At 39.7% G+C, this 26,742-nt stretch overlaps 1 protein-coding gene across 1 annotated transcript in view; it reads left to right on the plus strand.

Moving 5' to 3' along the window:
* GMDS (GDP-mannose 4,6-dehydratase) overlaps positions 1–26,742 on the plus strand; it is a 422,135-nt gene that overhangs the window by 332,078 nt on the left and 63,315 nt on the right. The window contains exons 11-12 of the mRNA XM_086468790.1: positions 7,462–7,580; positions 16,921–17,017. Coding sequence (XP_086324916.1) covers positions 7,462–7,580; positions 16,921–17,017 — 216 coding nt within the window. The remainder of the gene's footprint in view (positions 1–7,461; positions 7,581–16,920; positions 17,018–26,742) is intronic.

Raw genomic sequence — 26,742 nt, forward strand, 5'->3', positions numbered from 1 at the left:
TAAAGTTTCATGAGCCCTCCCTGAGATCTGTAAAACAATTGGCCTATCTGCTTACAAGAGAAATGTTAGACAGTATTTCCTAGTATTTCCTACACATGAGGGCTTTTGTTTCAGAAGACATTGATATTGTTTTCATTTGAGATGCTCCACAAAGGTTATCAGGTATTTTATTATCTTAGTAACTTTATAATTGTTGGATTATTATCTTTAAATATCTCAACTATACTCTTTTAACTTGAAAGAAAAAAATCACAGATCTGAACACAGTTCAGCTCTGAACAAGTTCACATCTACAGCCAAACTATAGGATTTGACTAAATCAGCAAGCATATTTCAAATTGCTTCTGTGGCAATTTATCAACTGTAACTTTGAATATCTGTGAGAAAGTTTATAAAATGAGTCACTACATATTATCTTTGTAGCTATACCGCAGGAGACTTCTATCAGTAAAAGTGATTGTTGTTGTTTGTTTACTTTCTTGGGATTCTTAAGGTAAACTTTCCATTTTTTTTTTATCAAATGGTGTGGTTTTCCTCTCAGAGGAAAATGTTTTCATCTCAAATCTGTTCTCATTTTATACCTTTTCTGTTGGTGATGTAACTGTCTATGGTTTGCAAATGTCAGTCTTCTGAATGGAAGCAGCTGCCATGTCATAAGTACTCAGTGTCTCCGCTGTGTGAGCAGAAAGGAGAACACTAAAGAAAAAGCTTTATACAGAGGCATTGGAGTCCTTATGTTCAGCATTACACTGTTAAGGAAGAAGCATATCAAAATGTTTTTAATCTGATGAGATCTGATAGATACTTCTACACTTAAATGGTGTTTGGAAGGATTTTTCCATGAATGGAAGTTACTTGAGCAACAGATCTTGCACCAACACTGTGATTTTTGGTGATCTGAGAAAACAGGATCATGACTCTTCAGGGGAAAGGATGAGGCATGTGTCCTGCACTTCTTGGCCAGTACCTCTTTTGCTGTAGGTTTGGAGAGAGTGTTGAGCTTATGACAAGTGTCACTCTTGTTGCAATGATAAACAATGATCTCAGTTGTGACCTTCAGTTTGCCTTTCAAATACAAATTGTAATAGCATAGTAAGGTTCTTGCTTATTGGGTGCGCTCACTTGCTTTTAAAGTAACTGAGCAGGAAGGGTTGTATTTTAGGAAAAAAAGCATAGGAATACATTGATTATGCATACTCCCATATTCCAGCTGGCTTCTTGGGAGTATCAGTGTGCCTGGCAGCACATCCCTGTGGTTTTCTTTGGCAAGAGTCCCCCTGCCGTGCTTGTCTTGCCTTATAATTTCATCAGAAACAAGTACTAGAGCAATTGTCATTACTTAGACTGAAGTCCCATTGTGGCGGGAGCATGGGGTCATGCCCGACGCTGTTGTGTTGGCTTTCAGGCAGAGGCAGCTTATACTTTACTCTGTTCACAAGACTTTTTTGCTGCACTTGAGCTTTGTTAGTGTTTTTCAGCCATGTATGCTATGCTCCCATTGTGTGCAGAACATGTGTATTATGTATCTGTTTTGTATTATATATATATGTATCGCTGTCTCTTTATATAATCTCCTTATATAACACACTCTCATGCCTACTGGGTACACCCAGTACACACCTATGCTTTTAATAGTCACAGAAGTCAATCAGATGTGGGTGACTCAGCCAGCGTAGCACCTCTCCTTCCTTCCCTGCCCCTCCAAAAATAAATAAACAGATAGATTGGAAGTAAGTTTGGGTTCAGAGCTCTGAGTTGATGTCCCCAGTCTCACTTTTCTAAGGCACGATCATCGTTTGTGGCCATTTCTGTAGCAGCTTGAGAAACCACAGTCAGTCAGCTGGGTTGTGTCAGGAGGAGCTGGGTGATGGCATCTGGAACTGCTCCACATCCAGGCAGGCAGGAAGTGCGTGGGCATGACATCTCCGCACGTCACGCAACACAGAAGACGCCGAGCAGCTTCTTTCCGTGCCAGTGCAATTGAGTTGGGACAATACAGAGAGGGAGGTGATACAATAGCCCCGTCTTTCGTGGCACAAAGGGAGCAGTCCCTCATGATGCATGCAGGAACAGCAGTCATGCCAGGCCTTTGTACTCGCCATATGGAGAGAAGGTTCCCTTCGCTGCCACATCCCTGTAAAGGCTCATCATGCTTTGGCCCAAAATGCTCGATTCTCCTTCTCAGTGGTGACCCCAGCAGGATAGCTAGGTTTGGGATCACGAGAGAGTACCATGTCCAACCCACTGAATTCTTCTGGCCACTTCTAGACAATAGAGTATGGAATACTGTAAAGACAGAATTGCTATAAATGGTGATAATGTACTCTTGAGTCTCTCTGGGTGGTAATGTTTTCTGACTTAGTCAGAAATTGCTCCCTACTTGTTGACAGCCTTGAGGTAACCCACGCCCTCCACAAGTGATAAGTAAGTAGAGCTAGATATTCACCAGTCTCTGCTTCTTTCTCTGAAACCCATGGACAATGCATTCTGCATCAGGCTACAACTATCTGTTCCATCTCCTAAAGTAAACATTACTGATTTGGTTTGATTTGTGTGTGTGTGAAATACAAACAAGTCAGAAGTTCTCTGCATAATACCTAGAAATATGTATGAAAGGTTTTTTTGACAGTATAGGGCTTGGAAAAAAATGCTGTGTAGCTGTGCAGGGCAATAGTAATTAGTACCAACAGGAACATTTTCCGTTTATCACATTGTGTGTCTGTTCAGTTGTATCTGTTTTGGGTCTTGCATCAGATGAGACAGAAGAAAAGGCTTTACTCATTCTTTTGAAAAATCATCTTTTGTTTCTAGAGCAGAAGTCATGAGTTGTACTTTAAAGGCTCAGAATGTTGGATTTGTGTTTCCTTTTTCTCTTAAATAGGAAAATACTTGATTACAAGCCCATTTTAACAATATACAGTGCTAGAGCAGACAGTGAAAGAAAAGTGTCAAATGTATAGAGTTAAACATAATGTCAACTACCAAGTCTTTGTTATGCATGGATGACAGCCCAGTTAATAAATGTTTTCTCACTGTGATGCTGGACTGGAAGTTAATGGTGAAACACATCTACAACAATACTCCAGATGCTCAAGACAATCAGTCACACAACCATAACAGCAGTGGCATGCACAGAACATACCTATACGGGGGTTGTGTTAGTCCAGCTTGAGTTTAGCCCTTCACTAGCCCAGGTGCAAACGCTGTGTAAACAAAGAAATTCGGGCAGGGAGAAGACTGGTTCGTGTTTTGGATATGTTTCTTGAAAATGGTGCTTACTACTGCAGGGATTTATATACAGAAAAGGGAAGAAGGGAAAGATGAAAGATTTTGGCAGCGGCTGTAGTTCAGGCATGCAGAGCAGATATCCTATCCATATAATCACAAAAGTGTGTCTGCTTGCTAGACTTGCTATGTATCTCTCCCTGGTTAGGTTTCTGTCTTTAAATGTAAATGACATAGTATTACCTTTAGACTTTGTGAGTCACCAGAGCCAAAAAAGAGTTCAAATATGAAAAATATGTTTTGTAACATTTGCCATTAAAGGAACAGTCTTATTCTGAGAGCCGAAGCTTGAATTGTTGCCATAGTAGTTTTCTCCTTTTCAACATTTGCCCACATTTTGTTAACTGGATCGAGTGAAAAATTAGGGAGAGGGTGGCAAAACTGAACACATGTAATTTCTTTACTTGCTGTCAGCCCATCCAAAAAATCCTTTACAAAGAAATATAGGAAAATCCACGATTCTCCTTTCCTGCACCAGAAAAATTCCTAAAATCTATGACCTTGCGATGGTTAAAAGATAGCCAAGAGCCAAAGCTGGGCAATGTTTTCATCCCAGTTCAGCCATGTCATGGGTCATGTGGTTCAGCATGTGAACAGGAAGGTGAGAATGGGTGAACTTTTGCCTCAGTTGTGCAGTCCATCAGAGAATAAATGGAGCAAATCAGTCTGCAGCTGTATCAGGAGGTGAATGGCTGAATACCTCTCACACAGAGGCCTTTGTGTTCTGGACATGATCTAGCATTATGATGGGACGCACTAGGCTGAGGCTTTGTAGTAATTACTAACCCATTATCACGCTAGAACATGAGATCATTTATCTTCTAATTCAGAGTGTCACCTGTTCTTCATTTGCCAGTCAATAACCATTAATTACTCTCAGTGGAAATTTAAACAAAGCTTTTCCCCTCTGTTAAAACCAGTAAGCCATTCAGTAATGACAAATAAACCTGGAGCTATATCTCCCCCTTTCCTCTCATTCTCAGCCCAGAGCCTGGTACAATACGAACTCTTAAAGGAAATGCCTAGAAATTGATAGGTCAAGGGACTTTATTAGTTTGATGTGGGGGGAAGCACATTCCTGGCACTTGCTGTAGGGAAAGCATATAGGTACTCCATGTACACATATTTCTTATTGGTTGTCACGGACTGTACCTGTGGAAATAAAAATTTGAACATGGAGCTTGTTCAAAGATTTTTCTATCTTCTGGCTTGCCTTTGCAGGTTTTTTTATGGACTGTTCATGCAGACACATTCAAAGCAACAGCATTTGGTTGCCATCCTCAAAGCGAAACAGAACTATCGCTTACTTTGTTTGTAATTTTTAGCATGTTAATTTTTTTCATACCTGATTTGATTGAGGTAATTGTAAGTGCCAACAATTGTGGATGCCAGAAAAAATAAAAGAGCCAGCAGTGATAGATTCTCAAGTAATCATTAATCTAAACATTCTTTCCTGGTAGGAGTTGAGGCAAAAATTGCTTTTAGAAACTCTATCTTGTTTGGCCATTGCTAAGTTGATCCTGTAGAAATTTACTGCAGTTTAAGTTGTATTTCTAAGATGGTGACTGCTTACTCTTTGAAATGGCAGACAGGAGTTGATACATCCAAATGCACAAAACTTGTTGGGACCAATTGTCAAAAGCTTTTGTTAGTGTTTTGTAGCTGTCTCCATCAATGTAGTGCGTGTTTTAGAGTGAAGAGAAACTTCCAACGCTATTTTGTATTAATACACAAAACTAATGTGTAAATATTTTAGATATTCACTGGATTGTTGAATGTCTCCTCATAAGCACCTGCACTAAAATTTGTCCAGTGAATTACAATACTGAGGTGTTTACAAGTGAAGGGATGGCAAAAAATTATCACTGAGTCTGATCCTACTTCTACTTAAAAATATTAAGACTACGAATGTGTATAGTAAATAGCAAGTCCTTATGCTAATACTGCATATTACATCTATTTACTATGGCATTTGGGAGTGGAGGGTGATTTTTACCCATAAATAAGGTTTGGTTGTTACACCTCTATCAGATGTAACTGATGCTACAGTGCTGTGTACGTTTCAAAGACAGGCAAGACCTTGAATTCACTGTGTACAGCAAACATCCACTAAAGTCAGGAGGAGAACCACTATAAATTCTGACTCTGACTGACTGTCTAATCTCAGAAATCCTTATTCACTCAAATAGTGCCTTCTCATATGAGGAAGTTTGTTGTTTTCAGCTGGGCTGCTTAATGAAAGCTGAAGGTCTGTGAAATCAGGGACTAGGCTAGGAGAACCAGAACTATCAATTACTTATTTTAGATATTCTTTTTACCTTTCTGCAAAGTTGCTACTACTGTGAATCCTGCAAGCTTGTCCAGTCATGAAGGAACAAGAGTTGGTGATTTACAGTGACATCTCAAATCAGCAGGGAAACCCCAATGTTCCAAGAAAGCTCATGTGAGACATACGAGTTAAGACATCTCTTCCCCACAAGAGGAGTTTCATCAGCCAGTCGGGTATTTCTGCGTCATTGGCTAGGATGTTCAGCCCTGGAAAGGAAAAATAAAGTTGTTGCCATTGTCCTGCCCAGCAGGTTGTATCCCTGAAGCATAATTAGTGTCAAGGACTTACACAGCAGTTGCCCAAAACCCGGCCTTCCATGCATGTTCAAGAAGAAAAAAGGTTCAAAAGGAACATGTTAATAAAATCTTGTCAAAACTTTAGAAGATGCATGAAATAATAACTGGGAAGAAAAATTACTTGCAAATAGAACCATTTTAGTGGAATGTATCAGCTTGCTATGCTGGACACTGATTTATTAAGAATAAGGGGGGAAAAAAAATAATATTTCAGGTGGTATTTACCAAGAGAAACTGAGCTGTCCCAAAGCTTTTATTAATCTGATTTGCAGAGTATCCACTACCATCAAGGGACCTACTAAAGTTGTTTTCTTTAAAGCTGATATGAAAGAGGTCAATGCAAATAGCATCGTGGATTACACCGTGAGAAGATGACAGTCCTTTTTACCATATGGAGACAAAGTTGAATTATTTTGTTTTCCTTTTCTGATTATTTATTGAATGAAGATCATGCCATACAGGTATTCCTTTTTCCTCTCCAAAAGAAATGAAGTGTTTACATCATTTTGATTGATCTAAAGTAATAATTATTCTGTATGCCTAAAGCTTCTAAGCAGTCAGATAGTCCAGTCATTAGAGCAGTGGCTTGTACATCAGAAAACTGAAATGTACCTGCCGTGATACCTCAGACAAGTCACATATGTGTTTGCATCCCTCTTTTTCCATCTGCTTTGCTGCTTTCATGGTGACTTAGCTGGCCAGCCCTCTGAGATAGTATTCATCCATCATTACTTGTTTGTGGGAGGGGACTCTGTGAAAGACATTGCTGTGGGAAGTAAACCTGCTCCACTGAAATGCAAATATGTTGACAATCCCATGAAGTTCTGCTTCAAAACCTATTGCAATTTTTGCCACGGTGCAAATGGTTCTCTGAAAGAGATGTTAATGGTTGTCTCACTTTTCTACCGGTGTTTTCTGTGTTCCTGTGTCAAGAGAAAATGTTTCTGCTACGGTGCTTTAATATGTAATATTCAGCATATATTCAGCAGGAAAACCAGATTAATTTTGTCAAATACACTGTTGACTATTCTTAGTTACCTTTTTAATTACTTACTCTTAATTAGAATATTGACTTAGCAGAAACAAAAGTGACAGAAGAGCCAAAAGGACATATTTTCATGATTCAATGTGTTTGACATGGTTCTGAGACAGACAGCAGCACTCTGGACTCAAACATTACAAAATTTTCTTCTTTTCCCCATATCTATGTCAATTCATGCAGCACTTCAAACAAGTGAATCCGTGCTCTTCAGCGCTAAACCAAGTCTCAGCGTTCTAAAGTAAATAAATTAAAGTCTCCCCTGCAGAAACCCCTGCTGTGAAACAAATTGAAAATGAAATAGAGCATTGTTTTCTATAATAAGAAATAATTGAACTCTTTTCAGAGCTGCACTGAACTGGTTAATAGCCACCGTGTTAGGAAAGTGCTAATTTCCCCAGCTTGGGGTATTTGTGTGTATGCATTATTTTCAAATCAAAAATGCAGTAACATAATATCATACCAAAGAGGCCACTTACATGTGCACTGAATCTGACTTTGTCTTTCTGCAGGCCATGTGGCTGATGTTGCAAACGGATGAGCCTGAGGACTTTGTCATAGCCACCGGGGAGGTCCATAGTGTCCGTGAATTTGTGGAGAAGTCATTTAAGCACATCGGGAAAACCATTGTGTAAGCATGACCATGAGATAGCAGCCACGGGTTGAACATTTCTAGCTTGTTGCATTTGCTGTGTTAGAGAGTGTTGTTTCTCTACATTCTTCTTTTTTTTTCCCCTCACTTTCTAGTTTTGTAACATGTGAGACCTTCCAGGCATGAATGACTGCCACAGTGGATATGTCTAGTGTTGTCCTCTAGATTATAACAAAAAAATGTAGGCAGGTACATCTTAATTCTTTATTCCAAGTCTTCATTGTCTGTTCTCCTATTTGCTACCCACCTTGGGGGACCAACGTTCCTCCAAAGATGTTAGTATCAGGATGCTGTTCACCACCCTGCTGCAAAAGGGTTCTTTCTGCCTGTTTCTCTATTTTGTGCCCTCAGATCCCCACAGTCCTGTTCCCATCTTCTGTGATCTTAAGAGGTGACACCTGCCAACGCTGTTCTTTCTGTATGACAGCCTATCAGCCACACCGCAAGGATTATGTAGCAACCCACTCTACGTTCCTGTTAGCTTTTCTCCTACTAAGCCATAAAAATGTTGAGCAGTGGGTGCAGAATGTTTACAATGCATATTCCACATAGTTTGATTGAAAATACAAAATTCCTTCTCAAGGCCATATAATAAAACCAGGATGGCTTGGTTGAGCGCTTTCTGTAATTTATATTTTTATTGTTTATTATTTTTTCAATTTCCCTCCTTCTGTATCTTCTCTGGGCCCCATGCATCAACATACCGATCTCAGCTGGAAAAGGGAGAGGAAAGCCACAGGCTCTTCCATGACGCTAGCACCAGGGCTGTTCCTCAGGCCATCGAAGTCATTCATACAGCTGGTGAACTTTTGACAGGGCCAATAAGTTTTACTTGGGAACAAAAACTTGACAAATTCAATAAATATGCAGAAGTGCACAGATATATACAATATTATTTGAACGGCCAGTGGGTGGCTGGGGAGGTAATAACATTTTCTTCTCAATGAGTTTTTAGTCTGGTTTCAATTTTTGGCATCAACTTCCAGAAAAAATTCTGATGGAGGAAGAGAGACATTGTACAAATAGAATTTCTAGCCCAAAAGCTCAGTTCAGGGAGTAAGTTTCTCTCCATATTTTTAGCATCTCTCGATAGGAAAATGTCCCTGTATGATCACACATTGTCCCATATGCCTTAACAGTAGCGAGATTTGACAGGGTAAAGGGGAGGTAGCAGGAGCTCTAGTAATTGCTTTGCTTTTCTTATTTTTTTCTCCTTTTTCTATACTTTTGCTTCTTGTCTTTGTAAGCTCATTCTCCCTAGTAAGCATTGATACAAATATGCTGTGAGTTCATTGCTCCATATAAGTGAGAATTCTTGTGATTTTGAGAACTATTTTGGTTCCTGTCTAGTGTTGTTTGCAAAAGCATGAATGAATGTTTGGTGAACAACTTTTTTATTTAAATTTTGATTACCTAAAATTAGAAACTGAAACGTACATGTCAGTAACTAGCTGAATGTCTGTATTGGCAGATATTCTCAACATAGCAGTTTCTTTTGATGTCAGTAAATTTATCCATTAGTTTAAAATTAAACTCCTTGTTTTGATGTTGGTCTAAGAAGTCTCAGCATTTCTTAAGACTGACAAATCAGCATGTATTTTTCAGAAAGCAAATTAAACCCTCGAGAAAACCCAAAGAAAATAACAACAATTACACAAATAAAAATGAAAGTACTTTTATGTATAGCTGCTGTTATAGGGAGTATATTAAAGGCTTACTTTAGATTTAGTTAGTCCTAACACAAAATTTTGTGTCCCGTTTGTTTAAATCTTTTGCTAACATATGGCTCCATATGGTGGACTGCATATCATTCATGCTGGTGATTACTCTGGTCAGTGTTTGGATTGATTCAATCAGTCGCAAGTTTCTCAGGGAAAATTTACAGAGTGACTCCAAGTGATGAGATAGGGCAGGTATTTTGTGTGTACAAAGGCATAGTTGCATTTTTTTTACTAATCAATAAAATTAATTTTCAAAAATTGTATAAGAATCCACATGACATCTAGTGACATGGATTTTTAAGAACCTGAATCCCTTTAGAAATGGGGTGTGGGCTGCTAATCCCCATGGCTCTTTTGAAGTTTTTCTTCACTGTGAATAAGTTATTAATTCTTTAAGCCATTTACAGATGATATATAAAAAGCTATACATATGGGGACTGAGGTGAGATTTTAGGTGCTAATGATAATTTTCTTGCTGATCATTTTGACAGTGGTGTAATTCTGATCATTTTAGGTATGGTCTAGCCAGACACACCAGCTGTTCATTCCCCCTGCACCCAGGGTGGAGGTGGTGTCACAACAGACTCACTACTCATCCCGTAGCCATCATTCATCTTTCAAATTGCACTAGATGTAAAATACTTCTCAGGATTTGGAAAGTTTTGTTAAGAACCTCCGTAATTTTTCTGGGTGTCAGCCCGACCCATGCTTTTGCAGCACACACACACACCTCTCTCCTTATCCTCACTGGCTCCTTGGCCAGCCAGCTGGTAACCTCTCACATTCTTTGAAACCCCTAAGGGCTTTCTACTCACACTTCCTCCAGTTTGAATACATCTTCTTCAGGGAGTAGCCTGGGAACAAATCCTCCCATTGTAGGATCCACTGGTGAGTCCCATTGATCTGTTTCTTTACGATTTATGAGACACCTAAGAACCACAGCACCAGAGTGCAATTGCTAAGTGAACTCCTGCGAGGATGGCTGCTTTCTTCATGTCTCCCTTCCTCAGAGTTTGGTTGAATTGTTTGGTTGGTTGGGGGTTTTTTTGAGGATTGAAGTTGTTATGAAATTTTGCAGTCTCAAAAACTTATCTAGGAAATTTCCAGCAGCCCTTTCCACTGCTGTAAGTTATGGCGCAGCTTCCCAGTATTGCTGTACAATGCACCTTTCAAAATTGATGGAGTGAGGGAGTAAATGGCCAGGAAGGATGTCATGGCAAGCAGCAGCTGGCAGAGCTCATACTGCATCTGAGAACACAGGGCACACATGCAGGGATTCTTAACCATCCGTACTTTGTGCTTTGGCAGAGAAAGTTGCAAATGTAAAAAAGTCTTAGCTGTCACATCTTGATATTGCAGCAGAGAACAGGAAGAAAAGCAATCCTGGCTGCCCCATCGACCAACTAAAAATATTTATTCTATTTTTTTAGTTTTTTGTCTTCCTAACAATTCACATTAACTTATACAGCTGAAAATCCAGGACAGTTTAAAAAGTCTTTCCGAGAAGATAACATAATACTCTGTCATAGCCAGTCATTAGCACATGTCAGGACTGAGTCTTCTAGCCAAAATAAGAGAGAGAAAAACTTTACTACATTTTTGTAACTAATGACATGTACAGCTGCAATAAGACTGATTCTCTCTCTGAAATTGACTTAAAGTGTACACAGAGGTTTATCTACCTTGTGTGTTTTTTTTTCTTCTAACGTTTCTTTTCCAAGGGAGAAATTTCAAATTATATTTATATAGTCCTCTGAATCATTCAAATTCAGTCCTTTGTACTAACAGGAAAGCCTCACAGCTACAAATATTTTCCCCCTGTAAGGATTACACTTTTTTTCTTTTACTTTCCCTTCTGCTTATTACTAATTAAGTAGTACTTGGGGGAAACACTTCCCACCTATAATTTGAACTACAGCAGGGTAAGCGAAACAGGCAAATGCTTGTCTTGATTAATGTTCTGTCATTAATCTTATTAAATTAGAACAGGATTGCAAAGATAGCCTGAAACCACTACAGCAGTCAGAGTTCTTTTCAGAATGCTACAAAGATTGCTGTCTGCAAATGTGGAAAGAAAAAAAGAAAAGGAAAAGAAAAAAAAAAAAAAGAAAAAACTATTCAAGCAGTGGAAAGATTTATTGTGGGGTTTATTAATATAAAAATACATGCACATTTGTTATAGAAATATTCATTACTTCCAGGATCAGAATTAATTCCGTGAGAATGATTATTTTACTCTAGTCATTTGGCTGTACATACAAATTTTATCTTAACTAACATGCCAGTTGGTCTTATAAAAGATCACCCTAAAAAGGAGAAGTTTGCAGATAAGCTATAAGGTCTAATGAGGTGAACTACTAACAGAAGTGGAGCAGTGGCCTCTTCAGTGACAGTGAAGGTTGAACTAAGATTGAACTGGGGGAGGAGGGTTTTTTCTGGTTTGGTTTTTTTTTTTTTTTTTCTTTTTACCTTAAAATGGAAGTTGGTTTACAGAAACACGGGAGATTTGAAGGATTGCTGTAAGAATGGAAAGCAAACAATACATTAGTAATGGTACTGTGAGGATGTGTAAGAAGAGCCATCAAAAGTCATCATCAAAACAGCTTCTGTTTCCAGGTCTGTATTTTGCCCACCAAAAATTGCTGGCTGGCCAGTGCTATGTGTTATATTTAACAGCTCAGGAAAATTAGAAGCTTTCAGATGAGGAGGAAGCAAACAGAATCTCATACAGAAATTGAAGGCACTTTGAAGAGTTGATAGTTGAAAGGAACCCAGCCAGGTCAGTGAGGAATGCTGGCCGGGGTGAACCCACATGAGCAAGTGTCCTCACTTAGGACTGCACCACTTTTATCACCATTCCCACTGTAGAGTATATGTTTTAGGGGGGTATTTAACCCACCTCAGCTGCAGAATTAACTCTTCCAGCTAAGTAGGGTTTTATTACTTTCTTATTGATACAAGGTTTTATCTGTAGGCAGACCTAATAATTGTTTCAGAACTCCAGTTAAGGTTTGAAGACTGTAACAATTTAATTATCTGATTTCATACATCGTAAGAGGTATAAGAGTTTCTCCTATAGGAAGAATGGGTAACAATTAAATGTGGTGTTTCATGGGAAGTTCCACTTCTGGCTACCCCCAAATGAAATTAAAATAATTCTCACACATGCAATTTGGAAAAATATCTGATTTCAGGTCAGCTCAACTGCTTTGTTTCTCTTTAACCTTCTTTTAAAGAAAGAATAACTTAAAAAGAATTTTTAAAGCCATTCTGAAAGAAAAAAAGCAACAAAATTTTTCCATTCTGAAAATATCAAGGAATCTTTTTTAGATATTATTAAGATAATTTTGTTTTAGGTTGACAGTAATGAACATACTTGAAACTAAAACTTTTCTTTCCAGAATGTTTTCATTTTCACAGAAGCATTAATATTCTTTGAGAAAACTTTTTCTTCTCAACACCAACTTTCACAATTTGGAGTAAAGAGATAAGAGCTTCAAAAGATTTCCAATGAACTGAAAACAAATTAACCAAAAAATAGGGAGGCTAGCATGTATTCTTTTTTGAAGTCTTGTAATGTGGGGAGTCAAAATTTAGGTTTTTGAAATGAGGTTGACAATGCTGGGAGTGTAACAACAACAGTAGCATTGTTTTAACTGTGTTCCTTTAGTGAAAAAACTCTGAAGACATGATTCATCAGAACATTTGAAACAAAATTTAGGTACATCCCTCTACGGTAGCATACTTGTTGTTTAGACTTAAGCACAAGATTGTGGTTAAGCAATCCCTATACCTTTGATTGCTTTGATGCATCAGAGCTGCTGGCAAGGTTGGTGGTTGAGCTGGTGGCAAAGGAACATATGAAGAGTCATATTTAAAGTTTCCCTACAAAAGATTGCTTGCAAAAGACATTAATGGACTGTTACGTGGTGTCAATTTTGCTATTTATAAAGTGCCAGGACAGAATGAAGTTCTTTGGCTTAATTGTGTGGGTACCAGCAATCACGCCGTGAATCCAAGAAGTTTACATACACAAATGGTATTTCATAATAGCTGTGGAGGAATAGCAAAATTTTCCTAAAATTTTATTTTTAATTAATTTATTGTTCATTTTTTAGTGTGAAAATATTTTCTGTTGGCATATATTTTATTTAAAAGGTGTACATTATAGTTTTATGTTCCATAAAAAGGCTGAGCAGCTGTACCTACTAGCTGTTTTGAATATTTTTTACAATACTATCAGTTCTGTTTCTATATAAAGATCAAGCAAGGAGCTGAAATGCATATATTTGTTCAGTTTATCTGTGCTTTTGTGAAAGGTTTCATTTTTAGTTGATTTCTTCACCACCTCAAAAATACACATACTTTGCCTTGTTTGCTTCTCTGTTACAGCCATTTGGACCATTTGGTCCATTGCAGTGCTATTCCCACCCCCCTCGATTATCCCAGTTCCCCTGCGTCCTTCCCTGCCTACTTCACACCCCACCAGGTGGGTACCCCAGCTCTTTGTCCTCAGAGAATCCTCTGCACCTGTGGATGTTTATATAGCTTGAAGCTTGCTGTCTTGCTGAATAGTTACACGAAATGAAAAATAATTAGAATCTCCAGAGTTTAAGAGGAAAAGGAGTATTTATCACTGCTGATTATAACAGTAGCAATCTGCAGATATGGAATTAGCCTTAAATTAAATGCAGTCCATTCTTCTGTAAATCCAGAGTGTAAAAGCTCTTGAGGTGAAGCATCTTTTAAACAAGTAGACTTGTGCATGCATTTGAAATGTGATTGACTTAGTTTTATGGAAATTTCTGAGGTCAGTGATAGTAGTGTTATCCACCAGAGTTGAAAATTACTATTGTCCTAAGCAATTCCAAAGCACCCATCTCCAGTGCTTTTGAGTGAGGCACTCAACGTGGAAGCATAGATGCAGAGGGCATCAAACCCACTTTGTCAGTAGCAGATGCATGGTCTCATGCATCATTCTCTGGGTGCAAAGGATTCTGGCATATGGCTGATGCCATGAGAGCAAACCCAGCCTTTGCTTCAGTGAGAGGGTGAAGCTCCCCAGTGTGGGGCATGGCCATGGTCTTGCTGTAGAAGCTCATTGCCTGCAGGCTCTAGGACCAGCATTCTGTGGAAAGCCTACACTAGGCCAGCAGATGCCTGCCTGGAAGCCCTGGGCTTTGACACCACCTGGGGGTTGGGGGATCCACTCCCCATCCTCTATAAATTTTGTCCAGCCCTGATTAGCCAAACTTTCTTTAGCCGGGGATCCTTTGCATTTCCCCCAAGTCACACAAGGCTGTTTTCTTACCTACTTGGGCATCTGCCCTAAGGAGCAGAAAGGCAGGTAGGTAGTCCTTGTGGCTGGAGCTACCTAAAATCACAGCAATGTGAGGGTTCCTCATGCTCATGCTTCAGAATAATCTGGCATTACATTTTTCAGTTAACAATTCTGACTATAATTGGACTATAAATTAAGAAGGGTTTTGGTGGTGTGTGGTTTTTTTTTTTTTCTTTTCCTTGTGATTAGAGGAAGAGGAGAGGGGGGAGTTGGTTAGCAAAATGGATGTCTTGCTCCTGGTGTCAGGCTGGCCCCCGTGCAATCCCTTTTATCAGCAGTATGGTGTCTCCAGCTGTGAGCACCAAGGTGCCAAGAGTAATTAGAAGTGCAGCTATCAAATGCTACTTTGTCCACAATGAGAAGTACTTTTTTTTTCATTGTGAACTTTTCACATTACTGGGCTGAACACAATGGGTGGACATTTCTTCTTAAGCTATTTCTATTGTTATATTACTTTGATAGCAACATTAAGTGAGTCTTTACTGGCTCAGCCAAGCCTTCTGGAGTTTGTTGGGTGTTAAATGGGGTTCTCTGCTCAGTGACCTCCAACAACAACTGACATCTCCTGATCTAAGTGCTTCCTGTTGTTTTACTGGTGACGGTTAGTTTTCTATTAAGTTCATTTGAGTCCTGCACATTTTTACCCTCTGCCCTTTAAAGGGAGGGACTAATGTTAGTTTTGGCTTTTGAATGAAAACTTTGCAGTTCAGGTTTCAAACAGAGCAACTGTGAAAAAGAAAGAAAGAAAGAAAATTTAAATTATAAATCATCTTTAGCATCATGGCATGACTATTAACAGCTGACTTCGCTGAAGCTATTATCTGTTGGAAATTATTTCACTGTGAGTTGTTCCCCATATCAAGCATCCTACAGGCTTTGCTAGTCATCCAAAAGTCATGAGTTGTGCTGAAAAAATCGTGAGATTTAAAACTATGAATACTGCATATTTGGTATTTCCTTCTGCCTTTCGATGTTTTAACCTTCATGGGTACACAGAGGTTACATTTTCAGACTTTCTCCTTAGCCCACAGGGCTAGAAACTCAAAAATTAAGGCTAAGACTGTCAAAGAATTAAATTCTTCTAGGAGCTTTAGGTGGGGGGTGGCAGGGGAACAAGGAGAAATCAAATCTGTGACAAAATCCCAAGAGCTGGCAGTACAATTAGTAAGTGGGAGGCAAGGGGCACTTTTCTTTCATTGCTGGTGACTGAGGCTAAATAGTTTAAATGTCAGTGCTGATTGAAAATACATAGATTTTACTTAAATTCAAAAAAACTGAAGGATTTCATCACTACACTTTTATGCTAAGCTGGTTCAAAGCCCCATGATACATACTTAGAGGCAAAAAGCAAAGAGCAGATAGAGTTTCAGTCATAACTCCGGAGTTTGTACATTCAGTGGATTAGGTTTGATGCACCGATGTACATTCCTACATGTGTCATCTGAAGCTTTTGTTTTGAGAGGGAGCATTGTCCTCAAGCTTCCAGGTTGTAGGCTGGCCTCTTTAAAGGCAGTGCTAGTCACCCACCAAACCGTTCCTCTTCTCCTGTTGCTCCTGAAATTTTAGACCAGGACAGTTGCTAACAAAACAGTTCAGGGCACATCCAGCTCACATAAATTACAGCAAATTGCAGGCAGTTCAACACATATGAAACAAATTTAGACAAAGTAGCTGGCTTTCAGCTCACAGGTAGCAAGTGCTGTTTACAGTACGTGTATGTGAAGTGTCATGGCGAGCTAGGACTGAAAACTCAAGAACCGTTTTTGTTTTGTTTTCTTAGTTAAGCACAAATTAAATTATGCAGCTTAATGCTATTCAAACAGAGCTTCACGTCCATAAAATTAACAGATTAAAGAGTTCCTGAAAGTATTGGCCAAAATACAAGAATTAAAAATATTTTAAGAAACCAACTTTGAACCAATCCACCAATGAAAAACCTTACTGTCATATTTATTTCCAGATACATGAGACATTCTGAAATCAGGAGGTTTTATTTTCCCCTAGCATTATGTGTTTAATTTGGAAGTCCTGTATTTCAGACCTTCCACTGAATCAAAAACCAAAACAAAGAGACTTCAAAAGCCATTGTTTCTCCACTCATGTCTAAACTCTGCCTTTGTTCCTATAACTAATGAGTTTATACTGTCCTGCAGGGAGAATTGACACCAGCCTCAAGTAAATGAAAGCCAGCCAAATGTTGGTAAGATCAGAGCACTAAAGTAATTATGGGTTGATTAAATGTTTATCTTCTTTACAGGTGGGAAGGGAAGAATGAAAATGAAGTAGGACGATGCAAAGAAACTGGCAAGATTCATGTGACAGTCAATCACAAGTACTACAGGCCAACTGAAGTGGTAAGAAAATGCCCTCTCTCAGCTTTGCAAATGAATAATCCAATCACTCAGCCAATAAATTGCTGCATTTGGCCAGCAGTCTGTGAAAACGGTTTAATTGTGCTCCTGCTGCCAGCTTTTAGAGCTCTAAATTAGCCTGCTTGTTGGCCCCCTCACAGCCAGCTACCTGAAAACAAGCAGGCAGGCAGGGAGCACTGTCCAGGAGGAGCAGGTTTGCCCTGTCACAGAGATGCTGCTCTGCTTTGGTCACCCTCTGAATGGGAGACGGGATGCTTAGGTGGGTGAAACATCACCTTATGGGCAACAAAACAGTGTAAAACAACTTGTTGTTCCTTCTGGTCTCAAATGGGTAATGTGGGCATCTCTCATCCTGCTGCAAGAAGGCAAAGCAGAGGAAGGTGGGCACTAATAGGCTTAGTTTCTAAACTACCTCCTTCTGTGTCTTCATGACTGTGTTTCAACTCTATCCAGTGGGTATTCACTGTTCAGTTTAGATCTTTGTGGGTACCACAAAATGCCGATTTTAGAAGTGCATGTGTGCGTTGTTCTCCCAGGTGCTTTGCAGGGTCCCACTCAGTAAATGCTCATTTGCAGAACACATCTTTACTCCCAGGAATGCCTCAGTGAAGTCTGCCGGGGGTGCTCAATCAGCACATGCTGCCAGGCAGGACAGAGCCACTAACGGCTGTGCTCAAATCACCTAATGAGCCTGCTAGGAGAAGGAAAAAAACCTAACAATATTTCCAAGTCAGGCAGGATGGTGGCAATGCACAGAGATGGTACAGGATGGAGCCTGGTTTCTGGACACAGGGAACAATAGCCCCAGTTGTGCGATGTGGGAGTGGGTGTGCCCAGGAGAGGATGTTCTGGTCTCCTGGGGATGGTGCTACCAGTCCTGCCAGCTGCTGACGCAGCATCAGCTGTCAGTCCGTCCATTCAGAAGTGCTGGCTTCAGCTGCCTGACTCAAGCAAGGTGTGACCAGAGAATGTTTGTCTTGACACAGATTGGGAGTGGGGAGCTGCATGTGTGGAAGTGGACATGGGTTCTAAAGAGGGGAATAGAGATTTGCATGTTATGCAAAAAAGGGCTGGGCCCATGTATCAGAATCAAACACTAGGAAGTCATTAAGAGCTGTCTGTCATTCTGTGCTTTGGTAAGGTGTCAGGATGATAAGGAGGACACAGAGACAAAAGGACTTGCCAAACAGGAAAAGGACACTTGACCCAACAAGTCTGCGCTTTGTGAGACCCACTTTCCTGCTTTGTCATACCTCTTACTAACAAGTACATATCCACTCCTCAAAATTCATGGGTAGTATGTAGTTATTCTGAAGCCCTCCTTTTAGTTCCACCTTATTTATGTACTCAGACTTTTTCTGCTGAAATAGTGGTGTCCATGGTTTCCTCTCTATCCTTATTAGTCTCCTTTTGGGAACACAGTTTCTGGATTTTAAATTCAGCTCGCTGTACACTTGTCCATTTTGGGACAGTGCATAAGAACAGGTCTCTCAGGAAGGCTCATGCAATTGATAGTGGGTCCATACATGAGTATGGACGTATTGAATGTATTCAAACACAGAGTGGAACGAGGCTTTGAATAGCACTGCGTATAAACTCAGTAGACATCTGATGTTTATCTGAAATTATCTGGTGTGTCATACGCCACCTTCCTTTCGGCTCCTTCCCTCCCTTCCTCTGCCCCCACCTTGCCTGCATTTAAACAGTCCCTACTTGGTTCCTGTGGAACCCAGGAAGGCTGTGAAGCTGCTCAAACATGATCAAGGTAGAAGCACAAAATGAGTTTTACCTTTGTCTTAAGGAATATGCAGATAAATTGTGAGCAAACTCCTTTATGAAGAGATGTGGCATCCAGTTCCTGCCATCAAGGTTTCCTTTTTAGAGCTTCTCAGGATGGGTACCCAGAATCACCTTCATTATTTTTTTTAATTCTGATTTTATTTCTGTTCCTTATCAAAGGCAGGCAAACTTCTGTTTGTTTCAGTCACAGAATCACATCTGTGCAATTCCAAAATGCCAGACCAAAATCCAATCCATCACAAGAAAGCAAGAAAAAGCAATGAGAGTACTGCAATGGACTGACGGCATGTGTCCTGCCACCCTCACCAAGACTGCTGAAGGCAAGAAAGCCTCAGGTTGACATTTTGGAAGGGGGCTTAGCCAGATCAGTTAACAGGAATTCTGCTGCTGAATCCTGGCTGACACAGAAAATCTGATGCTCAGATTCTCGTGTCTTAGTTGGAAACATTTCTGTCTATCTGTCTCTCTAAAATTTAACATGGTATTCTGGAAAGTGAAAATAAATGTAATTTAATCTTGTGTACAGTCAGATCTGACAGTGCCAATACATTCATTTGAATACATATTTGTTTTCTTCAGTTAGTGGATCCCTGGGGTCAAGGCCTCCCATTGAAAAGCTTAGCTGTACTGAAGAAGAAGCCTTGAAATGTGAGACTGTCTTCTGGTCAAACTAAGTAGACCCTTTGAATGCCTTGACTCTAAATCTCTTCACTCTGCTTTTGACTGCTTTGGGGCCCCCTGATACTTACTGGCCTTGGGAATTGTTCCTGCTAATGCTTCTAATGCCTATCTCTCTCCTTCCCTCCTTGTGTCTTGCGAACTACAAACCTATCAGTATAATTTCTTTCAGCTTGTATCAAATTCCTATCAATGTGGTTTTTGACCCCTTTTTAATTGTATTTGGAGACTCTAACCTGCTGCAGGGATTGGGAGAAAGTGATTACTTCTGCCTTTCTTAAAATCAGCAGTTTTCATAGGACCTTCATGACAACTTTGCTTTTTATACTGAATTTGATACACTATGAAAGATGCTTTCACACATTTTGCAGGCTTTTTAGTACATGACTAGTAAAGTCATACTTCACACCCATTTGCCGCCCTAGGCATGTAAAGATAAGTTTCCACTACAGTTTACTCACCTTTAAAATGTAACTACTTCAGAAATGATCTCTCTAGTCTTTTCTACTTTTATTACAATCAGAATGTTCATGTTGTAGGTAGGCAACTTAGTCTATACTTGGATTTAAAGAATCTATTTGGTATTCACAAAAATAATATTAAAATTCATTTTAAATTTATTTTAAAAGTTAAAACCAAAATTCAGTGAGCCACCTCAGTCAGTTGGAAACAAGCAGCCCTGCAGCGCAGGATGTCGGAAGCATCAGGTCTCTCAACCGCTGAAGTTGGGTAATTTTTAGAGAATTAGGGCCTGTCTTTATTTTTCTTATCTTTCAGCAAGATAATTATGATTAATTTGTACGCAGAAAATTCCCTCCAAGAATTGCACAATTGCTTCTAATCAAATTATGCCCATTAAGGTGTTTGAGTAAAATTGCCTCTGTTATTTTTGCATGGCGGATATTAAGCTAACAGCTCTATAGAATCTTGCTTAATTTCATTGCCCTTCCCTGCAACAGTGAAGATTATCTCCAAGTCTCGCTGGTCTGTCCTGTCATCACACAACTTCTGATGTATGTATCCCTCAGTTATGAGTTATATTACTTTTTAGAAACAAAAAAAAAGAAAACTTTCAACCATATGTAAATTTGTTTTTTTTTCTCTGAATCTGCATGTATTACAGGGAATTCTTCCCCTTCCCTCCCACCTGTTTCTTCAGTTGTCCTACAGCTTGCCTAGGATAGGAACTGCAGGTCGTAGTCATGCATCGTATTTCTTACGGGCTGGCATGGCTGTAGCTCAGAGGATGTACATACATCAATGCAAATTTCCTTCCTTTAAGCAAGCCCTGGAAACTCTGTCACAATGTGATGGTAATATTTAAGCAGTCATCTGGCCTCTTATTATTCTTCTTCAAAGAAAAAAGGGCATACTAACTTGCTAACGTCTTCCTTTTGTTATATGCCTTAAGCAATTCAGCATTTTTCTCCCAGTCCTTTCTAGCACTGATATAAATGAAACTCCATGTAATGGTTAGCAGAAAAAATTCATAGCAGTGTCAAGAGATACTTCGTCCTCCTGGAATTACTTCTTTAAAACTGCTCTTTCTGACTCCTAAGAAGTTCTGTATCCCTCCTTACCAGGTTGTTTACTTTTCAAAGGATTGTTTGTTGTATCTAAATATCTACCGACAGATTTAGATCTATAGATATAAGAAATTTCCCAGGTCTTCTGTGTGTTCCTTACACTAAACTTTACATCTTTACTTAACTGCATTTGGCCTCAATTGGCCTTTTTCCTCTTTGGAATTAAGCAGGACGGCTTTAAATTTCAGAGTCTTCAGATGTTTTTTAAAAATTCAGCTCTATGTTTCCCATGTTTCGTAGGATTCCAGTGAAAATTCCTTGGGGCATATCACATTCTCCCAAAGTCAGCTTTCTTAAAGTCAAAAACGTTTCTGAACTCCTCTAAGTGTTCCTGCCTTAAAGAGCATTTAGATTCTAATGAAACCATGATCACAAAACTCTGAATGCCCTGCACTTCCACTTTAGTTTTCATACAAGCTTCATTTCCTACTCTTAAGTTCAGAGCCGCCTGTGACTGTAAACTGTTCAGATGTCTACATAAGGAAACACATGCTTCCCTTCCTCAAGGATCTTTTTGCTCATCAATGTCAATATGTTGCCTGTATTAATACTCGTGAAAATGAAATGGGATCATTCAAGGAAGAATAATCTTCAGATGATTTTCCTCTCTATTTTCCTCACTAGCAGCCAGGTAAAGAAGTTGCAAATTGTCCTTTCTTATCTTTTTTTTTTTCTTCTCTTCCTTGTTCTGGAAATGTATGTCAATATCTGAAAACTGCTGCCTTGGTAAATGATTACCTCTGTTGTCCTTAATTCTCCTCCAAGATGACTTTGCTGCTGTGTCAGCCAAAATGTTTATATCTTTTCTTGCTTCAAACTCAGTATTGTCTCTGCATTGCTTTGCCACCCTCTTCCTTTTATTTGGTCCTCCTGCTAATAAAACCTGCAGTAGATTTGTTTGTTTGTTTGGTTTAGTTAAGGCCTTACATATCAGGCATTTCGGAGGTATCTCTGAAAATATACATGTCAAATTCAGCCAAGTAAAATAATGATTAGTGGTAACTTGTCTCTCTACAGCACTGAGCACTTAACATATTTTAAATGTTTCTCAACAAGCATGTGAAAAAGGTTTTTTAAAAAAAATAGTATCACTGCATTTCTGCATCTGAAACACATGTATGGCAGAGCAGACAGACTACACTACTTGAATGAGATCATGAGGCTGCGGCAAAGTTTGTAGGACAGCCTGATGTTATTGTACTCTGCTACCATTCCTAGTGGACACAACTGTCCCTCCACAGGTAGCTTTCTACTTTTTTATCTCACCCTGATTTTGTTCATCTTGGTTGTTCCTTAGAAGATAGGAAGACTATTTTTGCTATCAGGTTTTCCCTTCAGTATGTCACCAAATCTGAGAAGCTTTAGAGGCTCGTGTCTAGTCTTGCTCACCATCTTATTTAATCCTCTCAACAGACTCCTAGCAGGAGCCCTAGCTTGCCTCCTTTCTTGTGGGAGCAGATACCTAATATGTGCCCCTCCAACACTCCCACACACATTTTTGACTTTTTGCTTCATAACTAGCTCATTACATCAGTGTTAGACAGGCACATCCAGTAAAGGAAACCCTTTGGACACCACTGTTTGCAGTCCTCATATGCTGTGCTTTACTCATTTGCTTCTCTTTGCGTCATTCTGCTCCTCCTCTGCTGTGCCTCCACAAAATATTTCTCTATCAACTTCTACAGCTGGCACTGTTCCCCATCCTCCTTCACCACCTCTTCCTCTGCTGTCATTCCTAAGGTTTTGAAACCAGCCGTATGTCATCTGTGACCTTCACATCTTCATTGATCGTCCTGAGAACATCAGCCTGTCTCTTTGAGTCTGCTTTCTGATCCCCTAATACCACATCTATCCGAGAAGACTAGCCAGAAGGAGAAGGTGTCCTTACCTCCTGGGGTCTAAGTTGGAGTGCTTTTGCACCCTGGGTGTTGCACCATGTGTTCATTTACAAGATGAGTATTTTTTCTTCAGAAGTGTTTGGACTAGCTGAAGAAATCTTTGACTGACTTTGGGCAATGCAATTTTCCACTCTGGGTGGGTAGAGGTTGCAACCCCATCAAAAAGCTAGTGTGTAAAGATAAAGCTGTCATCCGGGCAGAAGAGTTGGTGGCTTTAATTCATTGCTCGTTTTTCTAAACTCTGTTGACACGTAGCAATTAGTGGCAATATTGGTGTGACAGATCCAGGCTCAACTCCCGAAAACAGATTTTTAAATTAAACTTAGGTGACTGGAGGATTAAGGCTGAGAGAGAGGTGAATGAGGATAGAAGGCTGTTTACTTCCTTAATTAGGTCCTGATTCGGCCAAGCATCCAATCAAGTGCTTCACTTAAAGGGCATGAATAGTTAATAGGAACAGTTTCCATACTCGGAACTAGGAGTGTGCTTACGTGCATTGCTGCATCTTAATATGAAGCAAAGCAATTCATCTGTGATGGGAACAGAGATGACCAGCCCAAATATTTGTGGGAACTCAGGAGGTGCCAGCTGATTATTCTTGTTTGCCTGCCCCATTGTACGTGAGCACAGTACTCGGGAGCGGAGATGCTGAAATAGCTCAGGGCAGTTTCTTTAGCCAGCTTCTATTAGTGTGGCTTTGCAGGCAAGAAGGAATTAGACCAAGTTCATGCAGTTTGTAGTTTTAATCAACTGCTCCTGCAGTGACGTTTCCTGCCTGTAATTCTTCTCTGCCTTCCTGTCAGTGGGGGGTCTTACTGCCACCTCTTCACTTATTCATGTTTATTCATGCACAGAAAGTCTCTCTTTATCTCACCTCTTATCCCCTTGCCTCCCCCTTCTCTTGGCCTGCCATTTGGCCTACCCTCCTCCGTCTTGTTATCTCTGTCTGTTGTCTCACCCTCATTTGGACCATCCCTTGTTTTCTTATCACTGCCTGCCCTATGCCTGTCCCATACAAACACTCCCTGTGCTCCAGCAGATGTGGTTGGAAATGCAAAGCCTCTGAAGAGAAGTCACGAGGGTGGGAGAAAGCCTGGAGCAGGCAAAAGCCAATGACAGAAGTCCAGGCTCAGGCAGCACCAAAGACGCATTTGTTACAACTGCCAAGTATTCCCTGCTGCCAATGGTCTCCACCAGCTATAGCCTATTCCCTGTTTCCTACATGAGATCAGACATTCAAAAGAGCTGAACTGTGGTTCAGACCACATTTTGGAGAGCCCAGTGAAACTGGAGTACTGTCAGAGTGTCTCAGCACACAACTGTTCCTACCGGGGCTTTCTAAAGACCTTGGTGTCAGAGGTGGTTGAGGTCACTTACGGACCTGATTGCTGGTTCACATTCAAAAGTGGGAGCATGTCTGAAGATCTGTCTCCCTTTCAGAAACTGTTTATTTTATTTCACAATGGGATTTTAAAAGTCAAGCAATACGTTAACAATACTGTTCACATTTTGACTGTGTTTCCCCACCACATTGTAACCTTTTCTTTTATGTGTGCTGTGCCAACTCAACCCCTGCAATGGTTTTAGAATGGCAGCACAGAACCATAAATGACATGATTTATGCGAAAATAAAAATGGCTTTTGAATACAGAGGATATGAGACAGAGGTGAGGTTTCCTTCAGCAAATCTGGAATTAAGAGCTAGACCCCTGTCTAATTTCTCCAGCCTTCACAAGAGCTTGCCTGCCTTCAGCTGTTTGTATTTTATTTTATGGACGAGTGGATGCATAAAGGAAGATGACAGCCACAGAGTGTTCATGTGTTTCATCTGAGAAACCATGAGATGGTTTTAGTGTTGTTAAAAGCAGCTTCTACTGAGTTTGGGTCAGCAGATGCCTTGACATCAGCCTTTTCACCATGAATATTCCAGTTAGTGGTTTGCTGGGGATATAGGTGTCTCAAGCCTAGCTATGCCATGGCACCTAATATTTTTCCTGCTTGAAAGATGGTACTTCAGGCCACTGATTCTCAAAATCATATACCACCTCCTGCAAAATACATATGAGTGTTACTTTGGTACTGCTGAAGATGATATCAGAGTGAGTGCAGTTGTCCCTCTGAGGACACCCCAGGGCAGTGTGAAAGGGCCATATGGGTTAGGAGAAATGCATAAAGAGATAGACAGTTCTGAGGAAGCAGGAAGGTTTGGAGGTTTTTCTCCAAAAGCTTTCATTTCATTTTTTTCAAGGGTTTCACAGTCCAACAATGACAGTATTTTTTTTTTCACTTTCTTCTTTTATTTCTTTAGTTATTTGAAATTTATGCCTCAAGAAAATGTGGAATTTTAACTTTACCTATGGAAAAAGAAGTCAAAAAGTATTCTGCCTAAAAATCAAACAAAAAAATTGGCTTTTCATTTTTTCTAAGGAAAGCCTAATTTGAGGGGCAGGAGGGTACTTTTCTAGTGTAGTCAGACTTTCTTTTAGATTGATCCTAGAGGTCTTCTGTCTCCCCTAAAAAAAAACACGAGAAGTTTTTGTTCAGACTCATATCTCTGTCTTTTACCATTTACAATTTCTCTCGAAGGGGCAAATGGTTGAAGGGAAGCAGAGGTTTGGAAGTGGTTGTTTAAAAAATAAATAATCCTTCACCTTTCCCCTCTGTCACCTTTAGAGTCATCATTTGTAAATTTACAACTTAGAGATGGAGGCATGAAGAGGTGGGACCTTTGTTATTGTTGCTACCCTGTGATGATGATGATGAGTGCTTTAACCACCTTCCGTATCTTCATGTCTCATCTTTGTATTCCACTAAAAACCGGTACTAATGATTCTGACCTTATTAGAACTTAAAAAACATTTTACGTTGTTAATTATTTTTTTGTATCCTTACTACTTTCCTAGTGTTCAAGGAGAGCTTGTATGGTTGATTTGCAGGGGAAGTCGAGCCTTGTAGATCTGAACAACTTTTTAAAATTTTTTGTTGTTGTTGCTGAATAATCATCTTTGTGGCTTAAACATCTACAGTACTTGTCATGAACCAGGAAATGGATCTTCATGCCCATCTTGGATGCACCCCAAATTGTCTGATGTCCCAGCTGGATGGGTGAAAGAGGAGACAGTAATTATCTGCAAGGCAGGGGAGACTTAAACATTAAAGAGCTTTATGCCTAGGATCAGCTGGAATTTTTGTTCATTCCTCACATATAGTGTTTGAGCTCACCAAAGCAGACAATATGAAAAATATTAACAGGATTCAAGAAGACATTAGTAATAGATTAAGAGTGCATGCCTCCCTTGCAAGACTTCTTTTTCTTGATTTATTTTCCTTTCAGCCAAAAAAGTCTAAAGGTGAGTAGGTGAAGTCAATTTTAATAATTCACAGACGATAATACATCTATTTCTTACTTGACAGAGCTAGTGTTTAAACTATTAGCATTGTCTGGCATAACATAAAACAGGATCAGTCACTCATCCCTTTGAAACATCTAACCTGACCTCATTTAAATTTCTTCCTTCCAGCTTTGCCAGTACATTTTAATAGTCTTGGTAGAGCTCTCAGCTGACTTGTGACTTCAGACTTTATCTACTGGGTTGTGGTTAGGAATGGAGTAAGACAGCACCATTCCTCGTCAGCTTTTTCTGTATGCAGTGACACAGAAACCTCAGTGCTACAGATAGCCATCGAAATTCGAAACAGACCACTTGACTGCTGAACAGAAATGAGTTTTTAAATCAGATTTTCT

This window comes from Leptosomus discolor, chromosome 8 (assembly GCF_034619465.1).
Source record: "Leptosomus discolor isolate bLepDis1 chromosome 8, bLepDis1.hap2, whole genome shotgun sequence".
Taxonomy (NCBI): Eukaryota; Metazoa; Chordata; class Aves; order Leptosomiformes; family Leptosomidae; genus Leptosomus; species Leptosomus discolor.